This window comes from Ambystoma mexicanum, chromosome 8 (genome assembly GCF_040938575.1).
Source record: "Ambystoma mexicanum isolate Mex_15411 chromosome 8, UKY_AmexF1_1, whole genome shotgun sequence".
NCBI lineage: Eukaryota > Metazoa > Chordata > Amphibia > Caudata > Ambystomatidae > Ambystoma > Ambystoma mexicanum.
Genome location: NC_090929.1, coordinates 1,042,677,724 through 1,042,701,367, shown reverse-complemented (window position 1 = coordinate 1,042,701,367; position 23,644 = coordinate 1,042,677,724). Strand labels below are relative to the sequence as shown.

At 51.6% G+C, this 23,644-nt stretch overlaps 1 protein-coding gene across 1 annotated transcript in view; it reads left to right on the top strand.

Moving 5' to 3' along the window:
• POLR3A (RNA polymerase III subunit A) overlaps positions 1–23,644 on the top strand; it is a 1,042,059-nt gene that overhangs the window by 396,720 nt on the left and 621,695 nt on the right. The window contains exons 14-15 of the mRNA XM_069611006.1: positions 12,708–12,846; positions 16,317–16,481. Of these exons, the coding sequence (XP_069467107.1) occupies positions 12,708–12,846; positions 16,317–16,481 (304 nt within the window). The remainder of the gene's footprint in view (positions 1–12,707; positions 12,847–16,316; positions 16,482–23,644) is intronic.

The following is a 23,644-nucleotide window of genomic DNA, read 5'->3' as shown; positions in this document are numbered from 1 at the left end:
GTGAAAGAGTTCATGAAGGGACTGTTCAGATCGTTCCCGCCGGTGAAGGCCCCGGCCCCGGCGTGGGAGCTCAACGTGGTGCTGACCAAGCTCATGGGACCTCCGTTCGAGCCTCTGCACTCGGCCCCGTTGAAGTTTCTATCGTGGAAAACAGCTTTTCTTGTGGCCATCACCTCCACACGACGAGTGGGAGAGATCCAGGCCCTTTCCTGCAAGACCCCGTACTTGACTTTCCACGACACGAGGGTAGTGCTCAGGACGCACCCCTCCTTCATGCCCAAGGTGCCGTCGGACTTCCATCTCAACGAACCCTTGGTGTTGCCTGTGTTCTTCCCGTCGCCTTCGTCGCCGGCTGAGAGGACTTTGCACTCGCTGGATGTGGCTAGAGCGTTGAAGTTCTACGTAGACCGCACGAAGTGTTTTCGGAAGACGTCACAACTCTTTGTGAACTTTGGACCTGTCAATCAGGGGAAGGCTCTCTCGAAGGCTTCCATTTCCAGATGGCTCTCCGGCTGTATCATGTACTGTCATCGGTTGGCAAACCGACCGCTGCCTGGCCGTCCGAGAGCCCATTCCACCAGAGCGATCGCAGCTACCACGGCGTTCCTATCTGGTGTGCCCCTGCTGGACATATGCAGGGCTGCTACGTGGAGGTCGACGCACACCTTCACGAAATTCTACTGCGTCGACCGGGATTCCAGGGAGGAGTCCAGGGTCGGCCAAGCAGTGCTGCGCAACCTGTTCGCCTGAGGTGAGCCTGGTGAGGAGGTAAGATGCTTAATGTTGAGTTTATGTGATGCTTAATGTTGAGCCTTTGCCACCTCCCGTGGTTGTGCATGTGTGTACTGCTATGTATTCTTTATTCATGAGCATGTGAATCCATGCCAGACCCCATGCTGGAGAAGGAACAAGTTACTTACCTGTAACTGTTGTTCTCCAGCATGGGTCTGGCATGGATTCACATGCGAACCCTCCCTCCTACCCCTCTGCGGCTCTTCACTTGGTCATACTGCCACTTCACGTGCTTCCAAATCTGAAGATGGCTGCCAGAGGCGGTGCTTAGGTAGAGGGCAGTCATTGGCTGTGGTCAGTATGACGCAGAGACCAGTGATTGGTTATTACTACGAAAGACAGATCAGAAACGAAACTGATACTGGTTTTTTCTTACCGAGGATTCCCAGCCTGACGACGGGGAATATTCATGAGCATGTGAATCCATGCCAGACCCATGCTGGAGAACAACAGTTACAGGTAAGTAACTTGTTCCTTCCTGTCTGTGTGTTCTTCGATCCTGTCTGCCTATCATATTGCCTGTGATTTTTGCCCCCAACTCGCTCTGGGTATCTCGGGTGCTAAGTGTGTTTTTGCATTTCTTACCGCGGATATGCGTTTATCTAGTCGACCGAACTGTCAAAAAGTGATTGCAATTGTATTCATGGTAACGTGTTCTGTTTCGTAATACCGGTCCATTCAAGCACAGGGTACTTACCTCAAATAATACTGTACAAAGTAAATTGGTTAGTTGTAGTATATTTTCAGTGTGTTTTTTTTTTAATTAATAGAAGTGGCGTGTTGATAACAAATGTACTCCTACGTCCCGTCCCCTTTCCTCCATACTTATGGGACATCTCTCTGTCCTGTGGGACGGGACCGGAGCACTTTTGTAAAGCATCAAAACATTTTTTTTGCCAAAAATGTGTCCCTCCTCTCTTTCCTGCGCGGGGCCCGGCACACGGCCGTAACCCCGCCCACCTTGGCTCCACCCTGCGCATCGCCCATCAGTCCTTTTCTCTGCACTTGCATCCTCGGAAGATTTTCTTCCAGTTTTTCCCTCTCTGGCTCTCGCTAGCGTTCGTTTACTAGTCTGTCTGTCTTTTAAACTAGATTTTCCAGACTGTTCATCGTGTCACCGTCGCTTCGCAAGGGCGGATCCCCATCCTCTTTGTTTAGAGTGTTTGGGTCCGGAACACCGTTGGTACTCCTGTTTTTACGTGACTCCCTTTCGGTCTGGGCTCTTCAACATCGGTTGGAGCGGTGGGAGGAGGTGTTCGGACAGACTCCTCCTTCGCATTTTCGAGCGTCATCGACGAGAAGAAAAAACGCCCGGTAAGTTCTTTGATTTTCAGAGCACCCCGGCCGGGGGATACCTTACCGGTTCCTCTCGAGCCGGGAGTGGCGTTGATCGCTCTGTTACCGGGGTTCGCCCTGAGGAGCCTGTCGGGCCTAATAATTCTACCGGAGTTTTCTCTGAGGGTCTCCGTAAGGGGCCTGTGATCACCGGAGTACACTCCGAGGCCCCTCCTGTGGGGGCTGTGTGTAGACCCAGTTCTACTGAGTCGTGGGGTACCGGAGCTTGCTCTGAGGCCGTTCTTTCGGCTTCCCTCAAAAACAAAACCGGGGTACGCCCCGAGGTCTTGGCTGGGCTTGAGGTTACCAAACGCATGTTCGAGGCCTGTGCCGGTAAGGCTTCTACCAGGCTTAGGTCCGAGGTCCCTCGTACAGAGGCTAAGGCTACCAACAGTTCTGAGGGGCCGAGCAAGGCCCTGTCCGTGACAGCGCACCGTTCCCGCTCTTGTGGTGACACCAGATCTGTTGAGGGGGCAAAGAAGAAAGTTTCTTCTTTTACCGGCAGTGCCAAGGCTCTTCCTTCGAAGGCTCAGTTGGCGGTTGGTATGTCGCAGAAGCAGGTTGCTTACGTTAAGGCTCAAATTAAGACCCCTGATCCATCGACGGGGACCCCTGCCTCACTTCCTCACGTGCCGCAGTTCCCCTCAGATGGTTCCGCCGGCGCTTCCCTTGCCCGTGGTGCCTCCCCCTGCGCTTCCGCCTGTGCCACCATTGTCCCCAGTGGACAAGGCAGTGCCTGACTCGGCTCAGCAAGAGCCGGACCTGTCAGATGACCCTTAAGGCGATCAGGACGAGGACCTGCCCTGCTCTACCAGAGCTTTCCATGACCGGGTACTGGACATGATGAGCTTCTTGGATGTTCCGGTGCCCGAGGCACTTGCCCCGCAGGAGGGGGTGCTTTCTGGGGCGTTCACCTTGTCTCCTATGGAGCGTACCGGCCTGTTCTTGCAGAAGGACGTTCTGGCCGAGGTCCGAAGAGTTTGGGAAAAGCCACACTCAGGACTTTTTGTAAATAAAAAGATTGACGTGAGGTACAGGCTACATTCCTCGGAAGAAGTGGCCTTGTCGTCTTGTCCGCCTCCCTCCTCCACAGTGGTGGCTGTGGCCATGTGCAATCCAGACCTGTAGCTTCCTCGCCGGGACAGCGACTCAGGTCTTGGGAAAGGAGGACAAGCTCCTGGACTCCCTAGGGAGGAAAATCTTTGCCAATTCGGCCTTGCAGCTCAGGCAGGCCAATGCAGAATTGATTTTGGCGGGAGCTAACATGTGGATGTGGAGAGGTCTGTCGGAGTTTGAGGAGCATATTCCGGTCGAGAAGCTGGAGGATTTCAGAGGAGGCCTTTCCGATGCCAGGGTCTTGGTACAGGATCTCCTGGAGGCTGCGGCTCATCAAGTAGACACCTCGGCTCTGGTCTGATGCTAGGGGTTGATACCTCGCGGCAAGCATTGCTGCATGCCACTAAGTTCTCGAAGGAGGTGCAAGAAAAGGTCCTGGACCTTCCATTTGATGGTAAGGAGCTTTTTCACTCTTCTACCGATGTAGAGCTCACCAAAACCAAAGATAGCACTAAGACGGCCAAATCATTGTCTGTTCTGGTTAAGCCTCCCTTCAAGACTCAAAGGCCGTTGTCGCAAGGTCGACCTTCCTCTGGTTTTAGGGGCTTCCTCAACCGCAAAAATCGCATAGCGGATACTCCTGCGGGGAATAACCGCCGTAGACAACAGCGTACATGGTATTTCTCTCGCTCATCAGCCGCCTCATCAGGTTCAGGTGGCACCGCCACCGATAAACCTGCCAAATGAGGGTTTTCCGTGCTCGCACGAGACCCCAGTGGGAGGACGCATTGCGTCTCATTGGGAGGCGTGGCAGACCATCACTGACAAGACAGATGGGTCTTGTCAGTCGCTCGAGCGGGCTTCCGCTTACCTTTACCCCCTACCGCACCCCTCAACCCTCCTTTTCAGCTGTCGGGCTCACCCTCCCTCAAGGCCGAGGTTCAGAAACTTCTGCTCCTCAGAGCTGTGGAACCCGTTCCCCTTGGGGAGCGAGGGGAGGGCTTCTACTACCGGCTGTTTACGGTGCCTAAACTCAACCAGGCTGGCCTGCGCACCATCCTAGACCTTTCCCAGTTCAATCTTTCCTTACCCCAAGAGAAATTCAAGATGATCACGCCCGGCCAGATTCGCTCCTCGTTGCAGGCGGGCGATTGGCTCAGCGTGGTGGATCTTCAGGATGCGTACATGCATATCCTGATTTGGAACCCACACAGAAGAGACCTCCGTTTCTCTTTGGGAGAGGAGCACTTCCAGTTTCGGGTGCTTCCTTTTGGCCTCAGTTCGGCGCTGCGTGTCTTCACGAAGATGTCGGTGATCGCGGCCCATCTTCGTCTCCAGGGTATCCATGTGTATCCCTATTTGGACGACTGGCTCCTACGCAGCCCTTGCCCGTTGGCAGCGGCGGGCAAACTCCAGTCTCTCCTTCAGCTCCTGTTCCATCTTGGGCTGTCGGTGAACTGGCGGAAATCCTTCATGACGGTCTCACAGGACCTGACTTTCCTGGGTTTTCATTGGAACACGATAGACTGCCAAGTGTATTTGACTGAGGACAGAATGGCGGATCTGTTGGCCACGTGTCAGATGTTTACGCAGTCGGAGAGCATGTCGGCCTGGTGGTTCCAGAGGCTTCTGGGCCTCATGGCCTCGTGTGTGTTGGCTCTTCCTCTTGCTCGTCTCAAAATGAGATGGACCCAGATGGCTCTTCGGAGTTCCTGGCGTCAGGCTGTGGACCCAGATTCCAAACGGATAATGATTCCGGATTCCATGAGAGTGGACCTGTACTGGTGGTCATCTCTCAGCAACCTGTCAGTGGGTGGGGGGGGTTCCAGGACCCAGCCCCCATGGTGACGATCACGACAGACTCCTCCCTTTTCGGGTGGGGTGCGACGTTAGATCTTCTTCAGGTCTCGGACCTCTGGTCACCTCAGGACAAGCTCCTGCACATAAACCAATTGGAGCTTCTGGCAATTTTTCTGGCGCTCAAGGCGTTCAGACCTCTCATTGTCAACAAGGTGGTCCGCATAAGAACGGACAATGCGGTGTCGATGAACTACATAAACAAGCAAGGGGGAACGAAGTCTCCACTTCTCGTGGATCTGTCCATTCAGATTTGGGAGTGGGCCGTGCTTCATGGGGTTTGGCTGCTTGCAGTGCACATCCCGGGCCGGCTGAATGTCACCGCGGATCCCCTCAGCCGGCGGACACTGGTCAGCTACGAGTGGAAGTTGAAGGTGGAGATCCTCTCATGGATTTTCTCGCATTGGGGCACACCGGAGGTGGACCTCTTCGCCATGGCGGCAAACAAGAAGCTTCCTCAGTACGCCTCCAGAGGGGGGCTGGGAGCCTCCTCTCTGGGGGACGCACTCGAGATCCCATGGCACAACATGAGAGTTTACGCCTTCCCGCCTCTTCCTCTGGTTCATCGAGCAATTTGGAAGTTGAAGAGTTCTGTAAACTGTTCTCTTCTACTGATGGCTCCGTGGTGGCCGGCCATGTTTTGGTTCTCAGAACTTCAACACCTGTAAGTGTGTCCACCGATCAGGTTACCAGTAACTCCCGATCTTCTTCACCAAGGGGAACAGCAGGTGTGGCACCCCCACCCCACAATCGCTCAACTTGGCGGCATGGTGCCTGAGTTCACGGCTTTAGAGCTTTTGGGTTTGTCTGTGGATAACATGCGCATTATCCAGGCAGTCAGGAAACCCTCGACCAGATCCCAATACAAGAGTAAATGGCTCAGGTTCTGTCATTAGTGTTTGGAGAAAGAATTGGACCTGAGGGTGGCGACGATTGACACGGTGCTGTCCTTTGTCTCCTCCCTAGCAGAGTCAGGGGTTCATGTCTTGTCCTGCAGGACTTATCTCTCAGCGATTTCCGCCTACCTCTCTACAGACCATTGTTCTTATTCGTTAACTAACCCGGTGGTGAACAGACATTTTGCTGGTTTGACACGCCTCTACCCTCCGGTTCGTAGTGTGCACCCGCCTTGGGACATAAATGTAGTCCTGACGGCGCTGTGCCATAAACCCTTTGAGCCAATGGCTACGGTTGACCTAAAGTACGTGTCCTGGAAAGTGTCCTTTCTGGTTGCCGTTACGTCAGCGAGGAGAGTGAGTGAGCTCCAGGCGTTGTCGTGGAGCATCCTTTCTTGGTCTTTCACAGGTTCAAGGTAGTCCTTCGGTCGAACCCAGCTTTCCTACCAAAGGTAGTGACCGAATTCCATCTGAATCAGTCAATTTTCCGTCCGGTCTTTTTTCCGAACCCTGCCTCGGAGGCGGAAAGGGTTCTGCACTGCCTGGATGTCCGAAGAGCTCTTAAGTTGTACCTGGACAGGACTGCCGAGCTTCGGAGCTCTTCCCAACTGTTTGTGACCTTCGGTAAACCCCAGGGCAGGCCGGCGTCTAAGGCATCCATTTCAAGATGGATTGCTGCCTGTATCGCGGAATCTTTCACCGTCCAAAAGCTGAAACCTCCTAAGGGTATCCATGCACATCAGGTGCGAGGCAAGGCAGCTGCGGTTGCTTTTCAGAAGTATGTTCCCTGGGAGTCCATCGCTAGAGCGGCTACTTGGGCCTCCCCATCTGCTTTCTGTAAGCATTACTGCCTCGATATGAGCTCTAGGGCTGACGTTCAGTTTGGCCAGGCTGTGCTGAAGAACCTGTTTCAGTAAGGGGTATTTCCATCCACCCATAGTTCCTGTAAGGAGTGCTTGGGAATCTCCCATAAGTATGGAGGAAAGGGGACGGGACGTAGGAGTATTACCAGGTTACTCACCGTATTGACCACCTTACTCCTAGTCCATAGTCCCCTTTCCTCCACACGCCCGCCCGCCGTCCCCTCTAATAAGGTTCCTCTGTTATTGCTAATGGGTCTTGGACCCTGCAATAGAAAAGGACTGATGGGCGATGCATGGGCGGAGCCACGGTGGGCGGGGTTACGGCCGCGTGCCGGGCCCCGCGCAGGAAAGAGAGGAGGGACACATTTTTGAAGAAAATATTTTTGGGATGCTTTTTACAAAAGTGGTCCGGTCCCGTCCCACAGGACGGAGAGATGTCCCATAAGTATGGAGGAAAGGGGACTATGGACTAGGAGTAAGGTGGTCACTACGGTGAGTAACCTGGTAAGTTTAAAAATAAATGTACTTATCTTTTTTACCTAAACCCTTGAGTCAGTGTTTGCTTGAGTCACAGTAATTGTGGTCCCTTTGTGTAATCTCTGCTACTGCTCATATACTCTTGAGATAAGCCTGGCTGCTCCGCTACTGCTACCACTGTAACATAGTAGTACAGGCTTGTACCAAAGGTAAAACTTGTATTGCCACCTGTGGTCTTAATTGTGTGTAGTGGTCCCTAAGGGCACTGCACAGGATTCTGCCTAACACAGAGTAATTCTAGGACCATGCTTTTTATTCTCTTCAAAAAGGATTGCGGAACTAGAATGGGTATATTGGTTAACAGATATAGTAGTTTCCGGAGTATTACAATTTTAACCAAAGATGCCTTCCCCCATAGGGTCAGAGGGAGTGATTTCCAACGATTTACTTTCTCTTGCAGTGACTTCGCTACTGACTCATAGTTATCCCGGAATACCTCTTGATAATTTAGTGACATCAGAATTCCCAAGTAGCGCACCTGTGAGGTCTCCCAGGTGAAGTGATAGTCATCTGTGAATGTTCTAGTGGCTGGAGTGAGTGGGAATAGGATTGATTTAGTATGATTGATTTTCAGGCCGGAGACGGCGCCGAATTTAATTACTTCACTCATGACCGGGTTAAGGTTTTCAATGGGGTCGTGGATAAATAGGGCTACATCATCTGCATAGAGAGATATAATTTGTTTGTGCGGGTCAACAGACAAACCTCGGTGGAGCTGACGGGATCGCAAATTTGATGCAAGGGGTTCCATTATTAGGGCAAAAATTAACACTGAAAGCGGGCAGCCCTGACTGGTGCCCCTTTGTAGTTTGATAGGGGCAGACTTCGATTCTCCCAGGACGATGGTGGCTCGGGGATTAGTGTATAACAAGGAGATTAGGTTAATGAATTGGGCTCGCAGGCCCATTTGAGTGAGCACAGCAAAGAGAAAGGGCCATTCAACAGAGTTGAATGCCTTCTCGGCATCTAATATGGCTGCTATGGCCTGGTGTGCAGGGTTAAGTGCTTCGATGATTCCGAACAGCCTTCTGATGCCAAATGTAGTGTTGCGGCCGGGCACGAATCCTGCCTGATCTGCAAGGACTAGGGCTGGCATCAGAGGGAGCAACCTGTTAGCTAGTATTTTCGCAAGTAATTTATTGTCAAGATTGAGGAGCGAGATGAGAATTATGTTGGCTTCACACTGCGGGAGGGATCCATTTTTTAATGCTTTGCCGTATACTTCCGAAAGGAACGGAGCTAGGATGTTTGCAAAGGCTTTGTAAAATTCACCTGTAAGGCCATCTGGGCCGGGGGCTTTGGTGTTTGGCAGGGTTTTGATAGCTTCCATGACCTTCCGTTGTGATGGGTTTGTTGAGGGGTTCACGTAGTTCCCTCTCTACCCATTGTCTTCCAGGTATCTGCGCACTGCGTCAGAGTTATGGCTTGATGTGTACAATTCTTGGTAGAAGGCTCTAAATTCCTCTACCCTTTCCTCTTCAGTGTGCACAATTGTCCCTTGTTTGGTGTGAATTCTTTCGACTATCGTTGGTTTCCTATCTGCGTTTATCAATTTTGCGAGGAGGGCACCTGGCTTTTGGCCCTCCCCGTATTGACTGATTTGTCTACTCCGACCCAGAAACTTAGGTTCGCGCTCTGCCATTGCTTCGAAATTCAGAAGTTCCTCCTTGAGGGCTACTTGGGTACGCGGATCATTTGTGGTGGTGTATTGAAGTTCGAGATTTTTTAAACGGCCTTCACTGGTGGCGAGTTCTCGTCCAATCAATTTGAGGATACCGTTCTCCTTAGCCATACATACACCCCTGACTAAGCACTTTAGTGTTTCCCAGAATGTGGCCATCGAGGCGACCGAACCCTGGTTTGTTTCTATAAATGTAGAGATCTCGGCTTGTAGCTCAGATGCAAACACATGATCTTGTAGTGAACCTGACTTGAATCTCCAATGTCGCAGGCGCGATTTGGTATTGGCAGGGATGCAGTTGAGGGTCACAGTAGCGTGGTCTGAAAGAGTTTTAGGGAGGATCTGACATAGCTCCCAGTGAAAGGGGCCACTCGCGGATGCCAGTATATAATCTAGCCTGGAGCTTGTATTGTGCACTGCGGAGTGGAAGGTATAGTTGCGTTTTCCCCAAATTGCTGTGCCTCCACACGTCTACGAGATCATGGGCGTTGCAGATTTCTTGCAAGGCTGGCTTTAGACATAGACAGAGTTGTGATGTGTGATCTGTCTTTTGAGGGGTCAAGGGTAGTGTTCAGATCTCCCCACCAGATGATTGAAGTAGGGTTTTTTCCTGCAAGATGTGTAAAAACCCAGTCGAAGTTGTTTGCTCCATCAACGTTGGGTCTGTAAGAGTTGACAAAAGTTACTTCCACACCTGCCACAATTCCGCATACCAGAATAGCACGGCCATCTACATCTTTTTCGGTGTTTATCAGACGGAAGCCGGCCTTCTGACTGGTTAGTATGGCCGCTCCTCTGGCGTAAGAAGAGTATGTGGAAAAGTACCTATGGCAGCCCCAGCTCCAGGCCCAGTTATGTTCATTCTCGGCGAGGAGATGTGTTTCTTGGATCCTAGCCACATCGACCTCATGTCTCTTCAAGTATTGAAGGATTTTCCTTGTTTTGGAGGGAAGGTTACCTCCCCTAATGTTCCATGTGGCTTCTTTGAATGGTACATCTGAGTTTCATATTTAAGCAGAGAATGTGTGGGATGGCCCAAGGTGTTACGGGGCGCTTTGACAGCAGTGCATTGATGATTGTTTGTGATCGATTTGGTTGTTTGAGGGAGTGATGTGGACGTTTAGATCTGTCTTGAGGGCCGGCGGGGGTCAACAATCGGGGGGGCGCATTTCCCACCCCGTTCTCCATCGTCCTTCCTTTCACAGGCAATCCCCAACTTGCCCGTTGAGTAACTTAAGCGGGATGTGCACTGCATCGATGCGTGTCTGTCACCCGGTCCCCCCCTTTTTCAACCTTGAACTGTTGATTGAACTTGTGTTGTGCGCGGGGCACTAGGGGCTTCCCAAGTTTTGGGTCCCCGGAACGCTTTAACTCGGGTTTTGGTTTTGGTTAGGTTGCTAGACTTGGTAGGAGGGTTTTGCCCCCCGCCGGTGACCATAGTGTCTTAGTTGGATTCCTCTGGTTTCCTCCCCTTTGCATTCGTGCGTGACTGGGGTTCAGCCCGGGGCACCCTGCTTGATCCAGGAATAAGTTTGTTTCCTCCGGTGTTTGAAAGAAATGGACTTTCCCCTCGTGTTGCACCCTGAGCCTCGCTGGGAAGAGCATGGAGTAGGCTATTTTTTTTTTTTCTGGGCCTCTGCCTGGTGGTGGTGGTGGTAAAGGATCTTCTTTGTGACTGCACCGCTGGAGAGAAGTCAGGATAGAAATGAATTTCGTCTCTGTCGTGGTGTAGCTCGCCTTTTTCCCTGGCGAGTCGGAGAATTGTATTGCGGTCTTTGTAATTAAGCAGTTTTTCAATTATCGGCTTGGGGGAAGCTCCTGGGATAGGCTTGGATGACGGGATTCTATGTACTCTTTCCACAACGAAAAGGCGAGAAAGGGCCTCGTGTCCAAACAGAGTGGTACATAACGCTTCAACAAAGTCTTCCATTTTCGTCTGATTTTGTTGTTCTCTCCCTCCGACAATTCTAATATTATTGCGCCGAGAGCGGCCTTCCAAATCTTCACTCCAGCCGTTTGCTGCTTTCATTTGGGTTTCCAGCTGGGCTACTCTGGTCGCTAGGGCACTTGTGCCATCATCCAGATTGGACACACGGTTTTCTACCTCATTCAGACGTTCTGAATGGGTGTCCAAATGGTGTTGTAGGAGATCAACTTTAGAGGGGAGGCCGTCCATTTTGTTGTTTAGGGTCCCTATGCCTACTTTTAGGTCCAATAGGAGTTCTTTGATGTCTGTGGAACACGACCCCTCATTCATTTGGTGTGAGATGTCCCTCGGGGGCTCTGGTTCTTCTAGCAATATGGGAGTCTTGGAGGCTGAACCAGACTCGAAGTTCAGCTTCCTCTGTGACCTATCGGTTTTCCCCATTTTCTTCACGCTGAGAGGGGGTCTCCCAGTGTGTTAACTGGAGCTTGTGGACACCTGTCGAGGCTGCGTTTCAAGTAGTGGGCGAGACACAAGTTATGTGCAAGACAGCAGGGACCAACGTGGTGCACTTTAAAGGATAGATGATGGTTGTGCCAGTGTTAGGTTGCCCGCATTCGGGGGCGAATATGGTCTGCATGGTGGTATTGCGTAGAAGGCACTATGCCAGGAGTGTTCTTAGCCCTGGGGCTGCGTTCCGGCCTCCCCAGCTGTGGCCTGGGGAGCAGGTAGGTGTATCCTGGCTGGATTGCTTGAGGGATGGTGGCAAGACTGGCTGAAGGGGGCCCCAGCGCTCGGTTTTAAAGGCTGCCTGGGTGTGAACGCTATGCTCCTGGGAGGCGACTATGTGTGCCCCCTCATCGCGCGACGTACCTGCGTTGTGATCCCCGCTGTAGATTCCGCCGCTTCTTCGGGAGTTCTCCCTTGCAGCGCATGGTCAGCTGTTATTGCTCCCGGGCACTCGGAGGGGAGTGCTGTCTGCCGAGCCGGGCGTTGCCGTATCGCGCAGAGTGGTGAGCTGCGGTACGGCGCGTCACCCCAGCTGCCCACCGCCTGCTCCTCTCTCGGCTGGAATTAGTGAGTCAGGCCCCTCCCAGCCTTCCAGCACGCCCCGCAGCTGCCTGCTGACTCTGGCCGCCGCGGCTGCAACTCAGCACGGTCGACAGACCGCGACCTGCGGGGGGGGCCGCCGTGGGGCCCTCGATTCTGGCACGCAGGTAGGTGTCTCCGCTCAACTCTCGCTGGATGGGTAGGGGTCAATCCGCTTCCCCGGCGGGGCTCTCACCCGTCCCTGAGTATGAACGCGGGCACCTGGCAGCCGATAGGGCCTCACTGCAGTCCACGGGCCCCAAAGTTCTGTGGCGGGTTTCTGGGACTCTGATTTCTTTCGGGATTTCGGCGGTGGGCAGGGTTTCACACTGCCAGCAGGATCAGTACACGGTCAGGGCAGGAGTGCACCGAAACTTGAAGGATTCTCCAGGATTTATTCCGGGTTGCACAGAGCTCACATGGAAGCGGCCATCTTGGATTGCCCTCTAGCGCCCTCTCTGTGTCAGAGGAATTATGATATGAAGTTTTATCTATGTGCATTTTTTGTAGTTTTAAATAAAGGGTATGTCTTGTTTAAATTGCGATGAAATTATCTATGTAATTATGTAAGTGTGAAAGGTTACTTAACTATAAAACACTATTTATTAATAAAAATGTACTACCATTCTGTCCCTGCACTAACTTCATAAACCCCTATTCTTCCTTTTCATCTGCAGCCTGTGACATTGTGGACAGGAAAACAAGTCTTCAGTCTAATTCTCAGACCAAGCGATGACTGCCCTGTGAGTGCCAACCTACGAACTAAGGGCAAGCAGTATTGTGGAAAAGGAGAAGACCTGTGCCACAATGATTCCTGTGAGTGACCACCGACATTTCAAGCATGATCTGCGGAAGGCATTGTCTGTGCAGCTAGGGCAAGCACTCTAGAGGCGCTCGCTGTCCAGTCAGGGGCAGTGTAAAAGTTGCTTGTGAGAAAACATGTTTCTTAGCATCACTGGTAGAGCCATGTACCACAAGAGTTTTTATTTCGTAAATTCCAGTCGGGACAAGACTTTAGAAAGCCCACCCTTGGTGAACAGGGTTAGACCCCTTGGTTTAGCCTGAACTACCCAGGTAGTATTATCTTGGCTTGCAGGCTTGGTCTAGCAGGGACGAGTGCTGTAGTGAGGCACACAGAACTCAGAGCATACACTTGGTTCAAGGAAACACTGGCACACTAGGGGGTTATATACAAATATAGGTTTGTTATATACACCAAACCTTAGAAGTAAATCAAGTAAGTAGTATTCACAGTAGTTCAAAAGAGAAGAAACAATTGCAATATTCGCAGGAAATCAATACTTATTAGAATAGACACAGGTAACACAGTAAATATAGTGAAACATCTGTACAAGGGAAGCAAGAAACTGTATTACTTTAGCTTAGCCTAACTTAGGCAGACCAACCTTATCTTGTGTAAATCACAAAGTTAGTAGAGTCACCGAGACACCAGTGGCAAAGGGCTGCTGAAGAACAGGCAGGGAATAAGAGTACAATGTTCCAGAAGGCAGGGCCCAGCAGGCTCCCTTCAACTTGCAGGTAGGTTTTCGCAAGGAAATTTGGCATTTCCCTCAAAGTAATGTCGCAAGGACCAATGTCCCAAGGCAGAATAGAACCCAGTGGGTCGTCCACCCCAATGGGGACTCTAGGCAGGCCCTGTAGGGGTGCAAGGATCAGTTGAATGCAGCCCCCAAGAAACAAAATAACACAGCAAGCCCCAGGTAAGTACCTAGGAGCAGGGCACCAATATTTCAATGAAGAACACGATGCCACAGGACTGTCCCCAAGGTGCGGTGACAGCAAACCCTGGTTTGGGTTTCTTGGCCTTGGCGGCTGAAGAAGGGACTTTGGAGGAAATCGGGCGGTTGCATTCTTGAAGTGGGACGCCAAGCAGAGAATGATCACGGCACTGGCTCGTTGAAGCCCTTCGCAGGCTTCAGAGCAGCGGCAGTGGTCTTCCGGAAGACCTCTCTCCGGTTCTCGGTCCTTGGCTCGGCTGAGGGAAATCTAGGAGCAGGAAAGAGTCACTACAGGCCCAGAAGGATAACCACAAGGTTTCAGCCAAAAGCGCACATCACTAGACAATGAACAGGGTATGCAAGTCACAGGGTATTTGGAGATTGCAGGCCCGGAGGTCGCAGTTCTTCGAGGGACAGCGCAAAATGCAGGTGGTCTTGAGACTGGTTAGGCCCACCAGTTCAGGGGAAGAAGTGGTCTCCAGGAGATATTCCCTGTCCCTCCGAATTCCATGTCGGCCGAGGTCACTTAACGGCTCTGGCAGTCGCTGGAGGTTTCTGGGGACCTGCTTCTGTGAATTCCTCGTCAGATCTTCAGTCCAGTGGTCGACTGGACACTTGCCTTTTATTCTGGAAAACAAGCTTAGCCCACCAATCACCACACATACATACATTCAAACTTGGGGGGGGGGGGGCGGGTGGCTGCCCAATTGGGACAGTCATGGCTCCTAGCACAAACTGGTTTCAGGCAGGCACACTGCAGGACAAAGACCAGGGGAGTTTCGGTCCCCTCCCCCTATTTCCTACCTGTCAGGTGCTCAGTCTCTTGGCAGGCTTTCCAAGTTAAGCCCACCAAAGACAAAAGACAGATCAAGACCTCCCCCACACAGGCAGATAGACGGCTCAAGAAGGAACAAGTCATCAAGAAGAGGGCTTAAAAAAGTACAGCCACCATTTTAGGCAAATGCAAAGGCAGACTGCAACGAAAGTCCACAAAAAGTCACTCAAAAAGGTACACTGCCACCCGCCTGTCAAATTAACTTGGAACAGTAACTAAAAGTTACTGGAAAAGGGAGACTGTTTCCCCTCAGCACTCCACTTAAGGTGGGGTGTGCTGATCTTGCAAAATAAAATACAGGTGGGACAAAGTGTCCCCCTGCTCTGGTAACTTGTGTTCACACAGGTAAAATATAAAGGGAAGCTCAACGAACTTCCAGCAACACTGCACATAAAGTGCTTTGTGCTGCAGTAATAAAAGGTAGAGGCCAGAAAAGATGGAGGAAAGCATTACTCTAGTAAAAAGTACCAAAAAGAGGTAAAAGGGTTCCAATGGTTAGAGTACAAAAATGAGTGAGAAAAAGGTTCCCACTCACTCAGGAGAATCCGTCCAAAAATCCAATAGTCCAGCAAAAATGCTGGGGACTCGCAAAGTGGGGGAGAATTTCACTCAAAATGGAAAAATATTCCTAACAGTAAGCAAGTTACTACTGCAGAAAGGGGAGGAGAGCATATGATTATACTGGGAAAAATCAGTGTCCATCTGTAAATTGTGCTTAAACATGCAATCCCAACTCTATGGCCCAGCTGTTAATGTTTCTATATGATGCCACTCTGAACTATACTTTGCAGCCTATTCTGTAGCCAAAGGAACACATCACCAGTTTAACATGTCCCTCATTTACTTTTAAGCACCATGTTGAAGTAGTGACCATTACACCTGAAGCATCTGCTTTGATCTAAAACGCTTTTTGCACAGTGATCAAAACTAGAAAACGTGGCATAAATTACAAAAGAACCTCAAGCCACTCCAAAATTAATTATAATAGCTAGCTGTGGGACATGGAGTCACTTTTAAGATCATCGGCACTGTGTGGAAAAGTCCCTATAGGTCTACAAAAATTGGACTTCTCCACAAACCTAAAGCCCTTTTCGGGCTCTATTGACAAGAAAAAAGGATTGAACTTGAAAGGGAAATCCCTGTGTTTAATGGGACCCCAGCTATAATCTAAATTTAAAAGCTACCTGCTGCTAAGGCAACAGCTGAAATCTCAACCTTTTCACACATTTAATGGATTATGTAATCCTTTGTGAGATGTAAATCAGATAAAATATAAAACAAAAGTGATGTGTATTGTTTACATCAATGGCTCACAAAAGTTATGCCAAAAAATCTTATTAAATGGATCTGATTTTCGTTGAATTCTGTTTCTTTCAAACCTGTGGATTTCAAATTTACATTTCTTTAAGACAACCCTTCCCCATTTTTCCATTTCACCTTCCACTCACCACCCCTTTAGTTTAACCCTTGTTGCCACTTCTCCCCCATCTGTTGTGAGTTACTTTTGAAATCCAGTGCTGTAACCAGGGGAGTATTTTCGCTTTACATTACTTTGATTTTGTAAAAACCTTATATTCTCCATTAAGGATCATTTAATGCCAAAATATGGTGCTCTTAATTTGTCACACTTCCCAGTACTTCATTTTTCAACCTCCTGTGTGAGTTTCAGGTACATCTGCTTAATTCATCCTGTGTTTGTATTCATTCTACAGATGTGACTATCCAGAATAGCGAGTTGGTGTCGGGCAGTATGGACAAAGGGACCCTGGGCTCAGGATCCAAGAACAATATCTTCTACATTTTGCTGCGGGACTGGGGTCAACTGGAAGCTGCAGATGCCATGTCACGCCTTGCCCGGCTGGCTCCGGTATATCTTTGTAGGTTTCCTTACTCTGTATATTGGGCAAATAACACCATAGAGAGCAGAAAGGGATGGTGCTTCAACAGAAGGCTAACTTTGATGTCAAAGAATAAGGCTAAAGACACATATTGAGTACAGGGGATGTATGGATAAACGGACCAAGGAATTGATTGATTGATTGATTGATTGATTGATTGATAGATGGATGGGCCATGGAATTAATGGAATGATGGGCCATGGAATTAATGGAATGATGGGCCATGGAATTAATGGATGGGCGATGGAATTAATGGATGGGCCGTGGAATGAATTGATGGCTGGCTATGGAATTAATGGATGGATGGGCCAAGGAATGGATGGGCCGATGGATGGACACATAAATAAATGTATGATGAATCGAGAAATGGATGGATGGATGAATGGGATAGAATGGTCGATGGTCAATGGATGGATCTATAGATGGGCCGATGGATGGATCGATCGATCGATGGGCCAATTGATCGATGGATCTATTAATGGGGCGATGGATGTTTTATTTTTTTATTGTTTTTATTAGCATTTCAAAGGTTATAATAACAAACGGCACCCACCCCACCCAATGTCCCTACAATTCACAAACTCTCTGCCCCACCCACCCCCACCTGCTGTGCAGCTGTACCATCTCAATTTTATTGAATGTACCACAACTTTGTTTTCATGGATTGTTGTCAGTCACTACCCAACATGCAGTTTTTGGGGGCATTACAGAACATTAAAGTCTTCATGTATAAATGTCAGAACCTTTTTCCCGTCTTCAATGAATGCGGAATGATCCCCCTGTAGAGAATGTCATCCATTCCAAGGACAAAATTCCACACATTGGAGAACCGTTCAGAAATATGAGGCAGACCTCTTTTCTTCCATCTAAAATCCATCTAAAATCTTCGTCTATAATGACCATCAAACAAGAACGTGTTATAAATAGAGTACATTTCACACATGTTTGTTCACCTCTCCCCAATACTGTGCCAATTCCGCCATACATGTTCGCAATTCCCCACTGATCCACATTCTCTCCAGCAACTATTAGATATATTTAGTTTCATCTGATTTAGATGAGCTGGGGTATAATGCCACTGCACCATACGTTAATACCAAATTTCTCTGATTTGGATCGATATAGTGATTTTTGGTATGGTTTTCCACAAAGATTCCCATTCCTCATCCTTACCCTCCTCTCCCAGTATTACCTGCCAGTGTGTTTATAGCTAATTTGGAGTCTCTTCCCCCCATTATTTTATATAGATTATAGATAATAGACTTGTTCCCTGGGTGGAGGACACAACATTCTCAAAAGGTGTTAACTCCCTCCCCACTGCTGCCTTAACCAAGGGGGGTGGTTGGAGGGGGCAGAATCCAGTGTCTCACTTGAAAATATTGGAACCTGCAAGTTTCATGTAACCCCAGCTCCTGTTTGCATTGTGTAAATGATTTAAGTGCTGCCCCTTTAAAGATGTTTCGAGGGGATTGGGTCCTCCGACGTATTCCATATCTATGACAGTAATCACCACAGCTGTGCTGCTTCGGAAACTTTTTCGGCGCCTGCGTCCTGCGTCGATGACGTCGATGCGCCGCCGTCGAGGACCTCCTCCGACGTCCGACGTCATCCGATGTGATAAGTAGGACGCACGACGCCAGTAGCCTCAGTTCCGTTTTTTCCGCGAACGTGTTGCTTCGTGTTTCTCGGTTCTAGCCTCGACTCTTTGGAGTTCTGTTCTTTCTGGTTCTTCGAACCTGTTCGTTTGTGAATATTCCTTCGCAGCGATGTCTTCCACTTCGTCTTCAACCCCGCGTCCGGGCTTCAAGAAGTGCGGGGTGTGTGGGTCCAAGATGTCGGTGACTGACTCGCACGACGCCTGCCTCTGGTGCCTCGGGGAGGCCCACGACACGGATGACTGTGTCGACTGCCTGTCGCTCACTTCCAAGGCCTTACGCGAACGTAAGAAGAAATTGTCGGTAGGTCGGGTGTCCAAGCCCCGGAAGTCGAAGTCGGCGGGGCTTTCGACGGATGATTCGAGGGGTGACTCTCCGCGTCATCGTCGGAAGTCTCGTCGGTCTTCTTCTAGGAGTCGGTCTCGCCACTCCTCTGCCTCTTCGAGGCGTTCTCGGAAGCGCCGTCACCGGTCGCCTTCCAGGTCCTCTTCCGAGGACTCTGCCCGGCACGTCGGTTATCCCACCAGCCGTGCGACGCCGGAGGAATGGGCTTCCTTCGGGAAGAAGATGTTGGCGATTCTTGAGTCGCAGGGTACTCAACCGTCCGCGCCCCCGAGTGGGGTCGGCCGTGTGAGGTCGAGAGACGCCGCTCGCAAGAGTGGTCGGCACGAGTCACGGGAGAGGTCCCGTTCGGACAAGGAGGCTCGTTCTCGCCGTACCCGTTCCAGGTCCCGGTCCTCGACGCGATCGAGACCGTGTGCACCTGTGATGTCTTCGAGGAAGACATCGACGTCTGAGGCGTCGAGGGCGTCGACAGGCTTTCTCGAAGCTCCGGCTCCGAGGAAGTCGTCGAAGCCGTCGACGTTCAGGTCGTCGAGGGACACGCTCGGGGCTCCGGCTTCGAGGGCTGTGTCGACGCCGCCGATATTGGAGGCGCTGCATCTGACGTCGACGCCGATTTCCTCGACGTCGACGCCGATCCTCTCGGCGCCGTTGCCGGTTTTCTCGACGGCGGCGCCGATTCGCTCGACGCCATCGACGCCTTTCGTGTCGGAGGTGCCCCGTGTCTCGGGTGTACCCCCTAGGAAGGCTCTGGCTAAGAGCAGGCACTCTCAGGTGCCTTTCCACCACTTGGATTATATTTCGGAGGCGGATGAGGATTCGGTTGGCCTGGTTCCTGATTTGAGGCAGTCGCTGCATGATGCTAGTGGTCTGGACACCTCTCCGGAGGTGGAATTTGGTCGGCCTGAGCCTGGCTCCCATGCCGATTCCTCATACCGGCGCCTTATGGCTAGGGTGTCTGAGTATCTGGGATGGTCTGCTCCCCCAGGGGAGTTTGTGCAGGATGATCTGACGGACATCCTTGATGTTGGTCCCCCGACTGACCCGGTACTGCCATTCCTTACAGCGTAGGGTGGCGGCGGCTTGGACTGCTCCGGAGAGTCTCCCGGCAGTGGGCAGATCCTTGTCGCGGAAATACCGTCCAGCCAGTGGCGACCCCTGCTACTTGACCAGGCACCCCACTCCGGAAAGTTTGGTGGTGCAGGCGGCCACGGCCCCGGCAAAGCAGGCGTCGTACCCTACCATCCCTCCTGATAGGGACGACAAACGTTTTGATGGCTGGGCGAAGAAGGTGTTTTCTTCTGGTGGTATGGCGCTTCAGGCGGCCAACTCCATTTGTGCCTTGTCACGTTTCACGCACACTCTGTGGAACTGTGTTGCGTTAGCGGCTGAACATATTCCCGAAGGGGACGAACGGGATGGTTTCCTTGCTTTGGTCCAGGATGGTAAGGATGCCATGTGTGAGTCCGTTCAGTCGGGTTTGGACTTGGCTGAATGCGTCAGTAGGTCCATGGCGGCGAGCACCGTGATACGCAGGTTTGCGTGGTTGCGGAAGTCGGGGTTTGCTCCTGATGTGCAGTCCCGGCTCCTCAACATGCCCTTTGATGGTGAACATCTTTTTGGCAGCAAGGCTGACGAGAGCCTTGAGAGGTTGCAGACCTCAAAAGCTGCAGCGAAGTCGTTGGGCGCTGCAGTTCGCCAACCTCCGCCTTTTCGTCCTAGGGGACAGCAGTGGAGGGGTGGCTCCTTTCGCTATTACTCGTCCTTTGGTAGAGCGAGAGGAGCTGGCAGTCAAAGGGGCCAACGCAGGGGTACCAGAGGTGGACGACAAGGTACCCGTGGTGCCAAGGCCGCTCGGGCAGTTGCCTCTTTGCCCTCAGGTAACGCCGCAGCCGCTCCTACTCAGTCATGAGGCCATGTCCCATGGTTCGCCGGTTGGGGGAAGGCTGGCGCAGCATCTTGTAGAGTGGCGTGCCATTACTTCAGATGTGTGGGTTCTGGAGATCATAGCCCACGGCTACTGTCTTCCCTTTCGGCACAGGCCTCGCGACAATCCACCGGGGAACCTCTCTTTGAAGTGTCCGGATCCGCTCCTTGCGCAGGAAATTCAAGCCCTGCTGGAGAAAGGCGCCATAGAACTGGTGCCTGTAGCGGAGAGGAACAAGGGATGGTATTCCCCTTATTTTTTGATTTCCAAGAAAGACGGGGGATTGAGACCCATCATGGACTTGCGCGGTTTGAACAAACTCCTCAGGAAGGACAAGTTCAAGATGGTTACTCTCTCTCAAGTCCTCCAGGCCCTTCAGCTTCAGGACTGGTTGGTGTCACTCGACCTCAAGGATGCTTACTTCCATGTGCCGATCCATCCCAAGCACAAGAAGTACCTGAGGTTCGCGGTTGGCGACTCGCACTTTCAGTTTCGGGTCCTGCCGTTCGGTTTGACCTCCGCCCCGAGGGTTTTCACCAAGCTCATGGTGGTGGTGGCAGCGCATCTCCGGCAAGGGGGGATTCACGTCTACCCCTACCTGGACGATTGGTTGATCAGGGGGAGCTCTCCCGAGCAGGTCCTGGATCATCTGTCCGTCGCCTGCCACTCCCTTCACAGGCTGGGCTTCTCCCTCAATTTAAAGAAGTCCCATTTGACGCCAACGCAGAGGCTCCAGTACATCGGAGCAGTGCTCGACACTTCCCTGGGGCAGTGTTTTCCTCCCCTGGTGAGGGCTCTTCACATTCAGCAGATGGTGCGCAAGTTTCAGCATGCCCAGACGCTCCCAGCGTTCGAATTCTTGAGGTTGCTCGGCCTCATGGCATCCTGCATTCTTCTGGTGCCAGAGGCTCGCCTGCGAATGAGATCTTTGCAGTGGGCACTCAAGATGCAATGGTCGCAGTCCTCCGGCAGGATGTCGGACCCGATTCAGGTGCCGCCCTCGGTCGCCCGGGACCTTCTGTGGTGGGCCGTCGAAGGCAACTTGATGAAGGGGGCTCCGTTTTGGCTTCCCTGGCCGGAGGTGACGATCGTGTCGGATGCATCCCTCACGGGATGGGGAGCTCATGCCAACGGGCTGACAGTCAGCGGTCGTTGGTCTCCGTCGGAGTCCAGACTCCATATCAATCTGTTGGAGCTGAGGGCCGTCAGGCTAGCCCTGAGGGCTTTTCTGCCGACTGTGCGAGGAAAGAATGTCCTGATCCTGACGGACAACACAGTGGCCATGCACTACCTCAACAAAAAGGGGGGGGCAGGGTCACTTCCTCTGTGCAGGGAGGCGATGCAGCTCGAGTTCTGGGCCATCCAGCAGGAAGTTTCGATCTCGGCAGTTCATCTGGCCGGAGTCGAGAACGTGACGGCGGACGCTCTGAGCAGGCAGAGCACGATCTCTCACGAGTGGGAGTTGGCTCAGGAGATTCTCCTGGAGATCTTCGCCCTTTGGGGGACCCCTCAAGTGGATCTCTTTGCCTCCAGTGTCAACCGGAAGTGCGAGAGGTTTTGCTCGCGGGAATTTCCTCCAAAAGGAGCCTTAGGAGACGCGTTCGTGGTGGAGTGGTCGTTCCCGCTGCTGTACGCGTTTCCTCCAGTCCCCGTCATCCCGCAAGTGCTGCGGAGGTTACGGAAGTTCGGTTCCCGGATGATCCTCATTGCTCCGGCGTGGGCTCGGAGGACGTGGTACCCGGACCTTCTCGACTTGTCCATCTGCCCTCCACGTCGTCTTCCCTACCGAGACGATCTGCTCTCACGGGAGGGGGGTCAGGTTCTCCATCCAGAGGTCGGATCCCTCAACCTTCACGCTTGGCTTCTGAAAGGTTGAGGTATAAGGATTGGGACCTCCCTGAAGACGTGATGGAGGTGTTGCTTTCGGCCCGAAGGCCCGCAACTAAGTCTCTGTACCGTTGCCGTTGGCGTAAGTTCTGCGACTGGTGCAGAGTTCAGAATGTGGATCCTTTTGCATGTGACATCCCCATGGTTCTGTCCTTTTTGCTTTCTTTGGCCCACAGGGGCTTGCAAGTGGGTACCGTTAAGGGTTACCTGGCGGCGCTGTCCATCTTTAAGCGCTCATCTGAAGAATGTTCTTACTTTAAAATCCCTTTAATTTCACAGTTTCTGAAAGGGCTCACTAATGTGTTCCCTCCGTCGCCTTTCCTGGTGCCCGGTTGGGATTTGAACCTTGTTCTTAGGTTTCTTATGGGTGCTCCGTTTGAGCCTTTACATTCTTGCCCTTTGAGGCTGTTGACTTTGAAAACTGTGTTTTTAGTTGCGGTTACTTCCGCTCGCAGAGTGAGTGAGTTACAGGCACTTTCTGTTAAGCCACCCTTCACTGTATTTCACAAGGACAGGGTTGTCCTTCGAGTTCGTCCTTCTTTTCTTCCAAAGGTAGTGACGGAATTTCATTTGGCCCAGAAGATTGTTCTTCCGGCATTCTATCCTCCTCCGCATCCTGGTAAGGAAGAGGAGAGGCTCCATAGGCTTGATCCTAGGAGAGCTTTGAGCTTTTATGTTTCTCGCATGTCCCGGGTCAGAGTGGACGATCAACTCTTTATTGGTTACGCTGGTAAGCGCTTGGGGCAAGCTGTGACGAAACAGACTTTGTCCCGCTGGATTATTTTGGCCATCTCGGAGTGTTACCGCTTGGCGGGCATGGACCCACCGGCTGGCTTGCGGGCCCATTCTACCAGGGGCTTGGCTGCATCTACTGCCCTGCAGAGGGGTGTTCCTATTCGCAACATCTGTGATGCTGCCACCTGGGCTTCAGTGCATACATTTGTGCGGCATTATTCCCTCGATTCCATCAGAGGGCAGGATCTGGCCTTTGGCAAGGCGGTCCTTTGCTCTGCTATTTGATTGGCTATTCTAAATTTTGTTTCTAAATTCTTTCCCTCCTCCTTGATTTGGTACTGCTTTGGGAGTCTGTCATAGATATGGAATACGTCGGAGGACCCAATCCCCTCGAAGAACAAGTTACTTTCTTACCTGGTAACGTTCTTTCGATGGGATGGTCCGACGACGTATTCCATATCGCTCCCGCCCTGCCTTCCCCGCTGCAGAATTTCTGTTGCGATTGCAGCTTACGTTCCGCAAGGCTTTGTGTCGGACTGGCAGTTGACTAATGTCACACGTTCTGGGGGGAAAAAACTACATCTGAGGCTACTGGC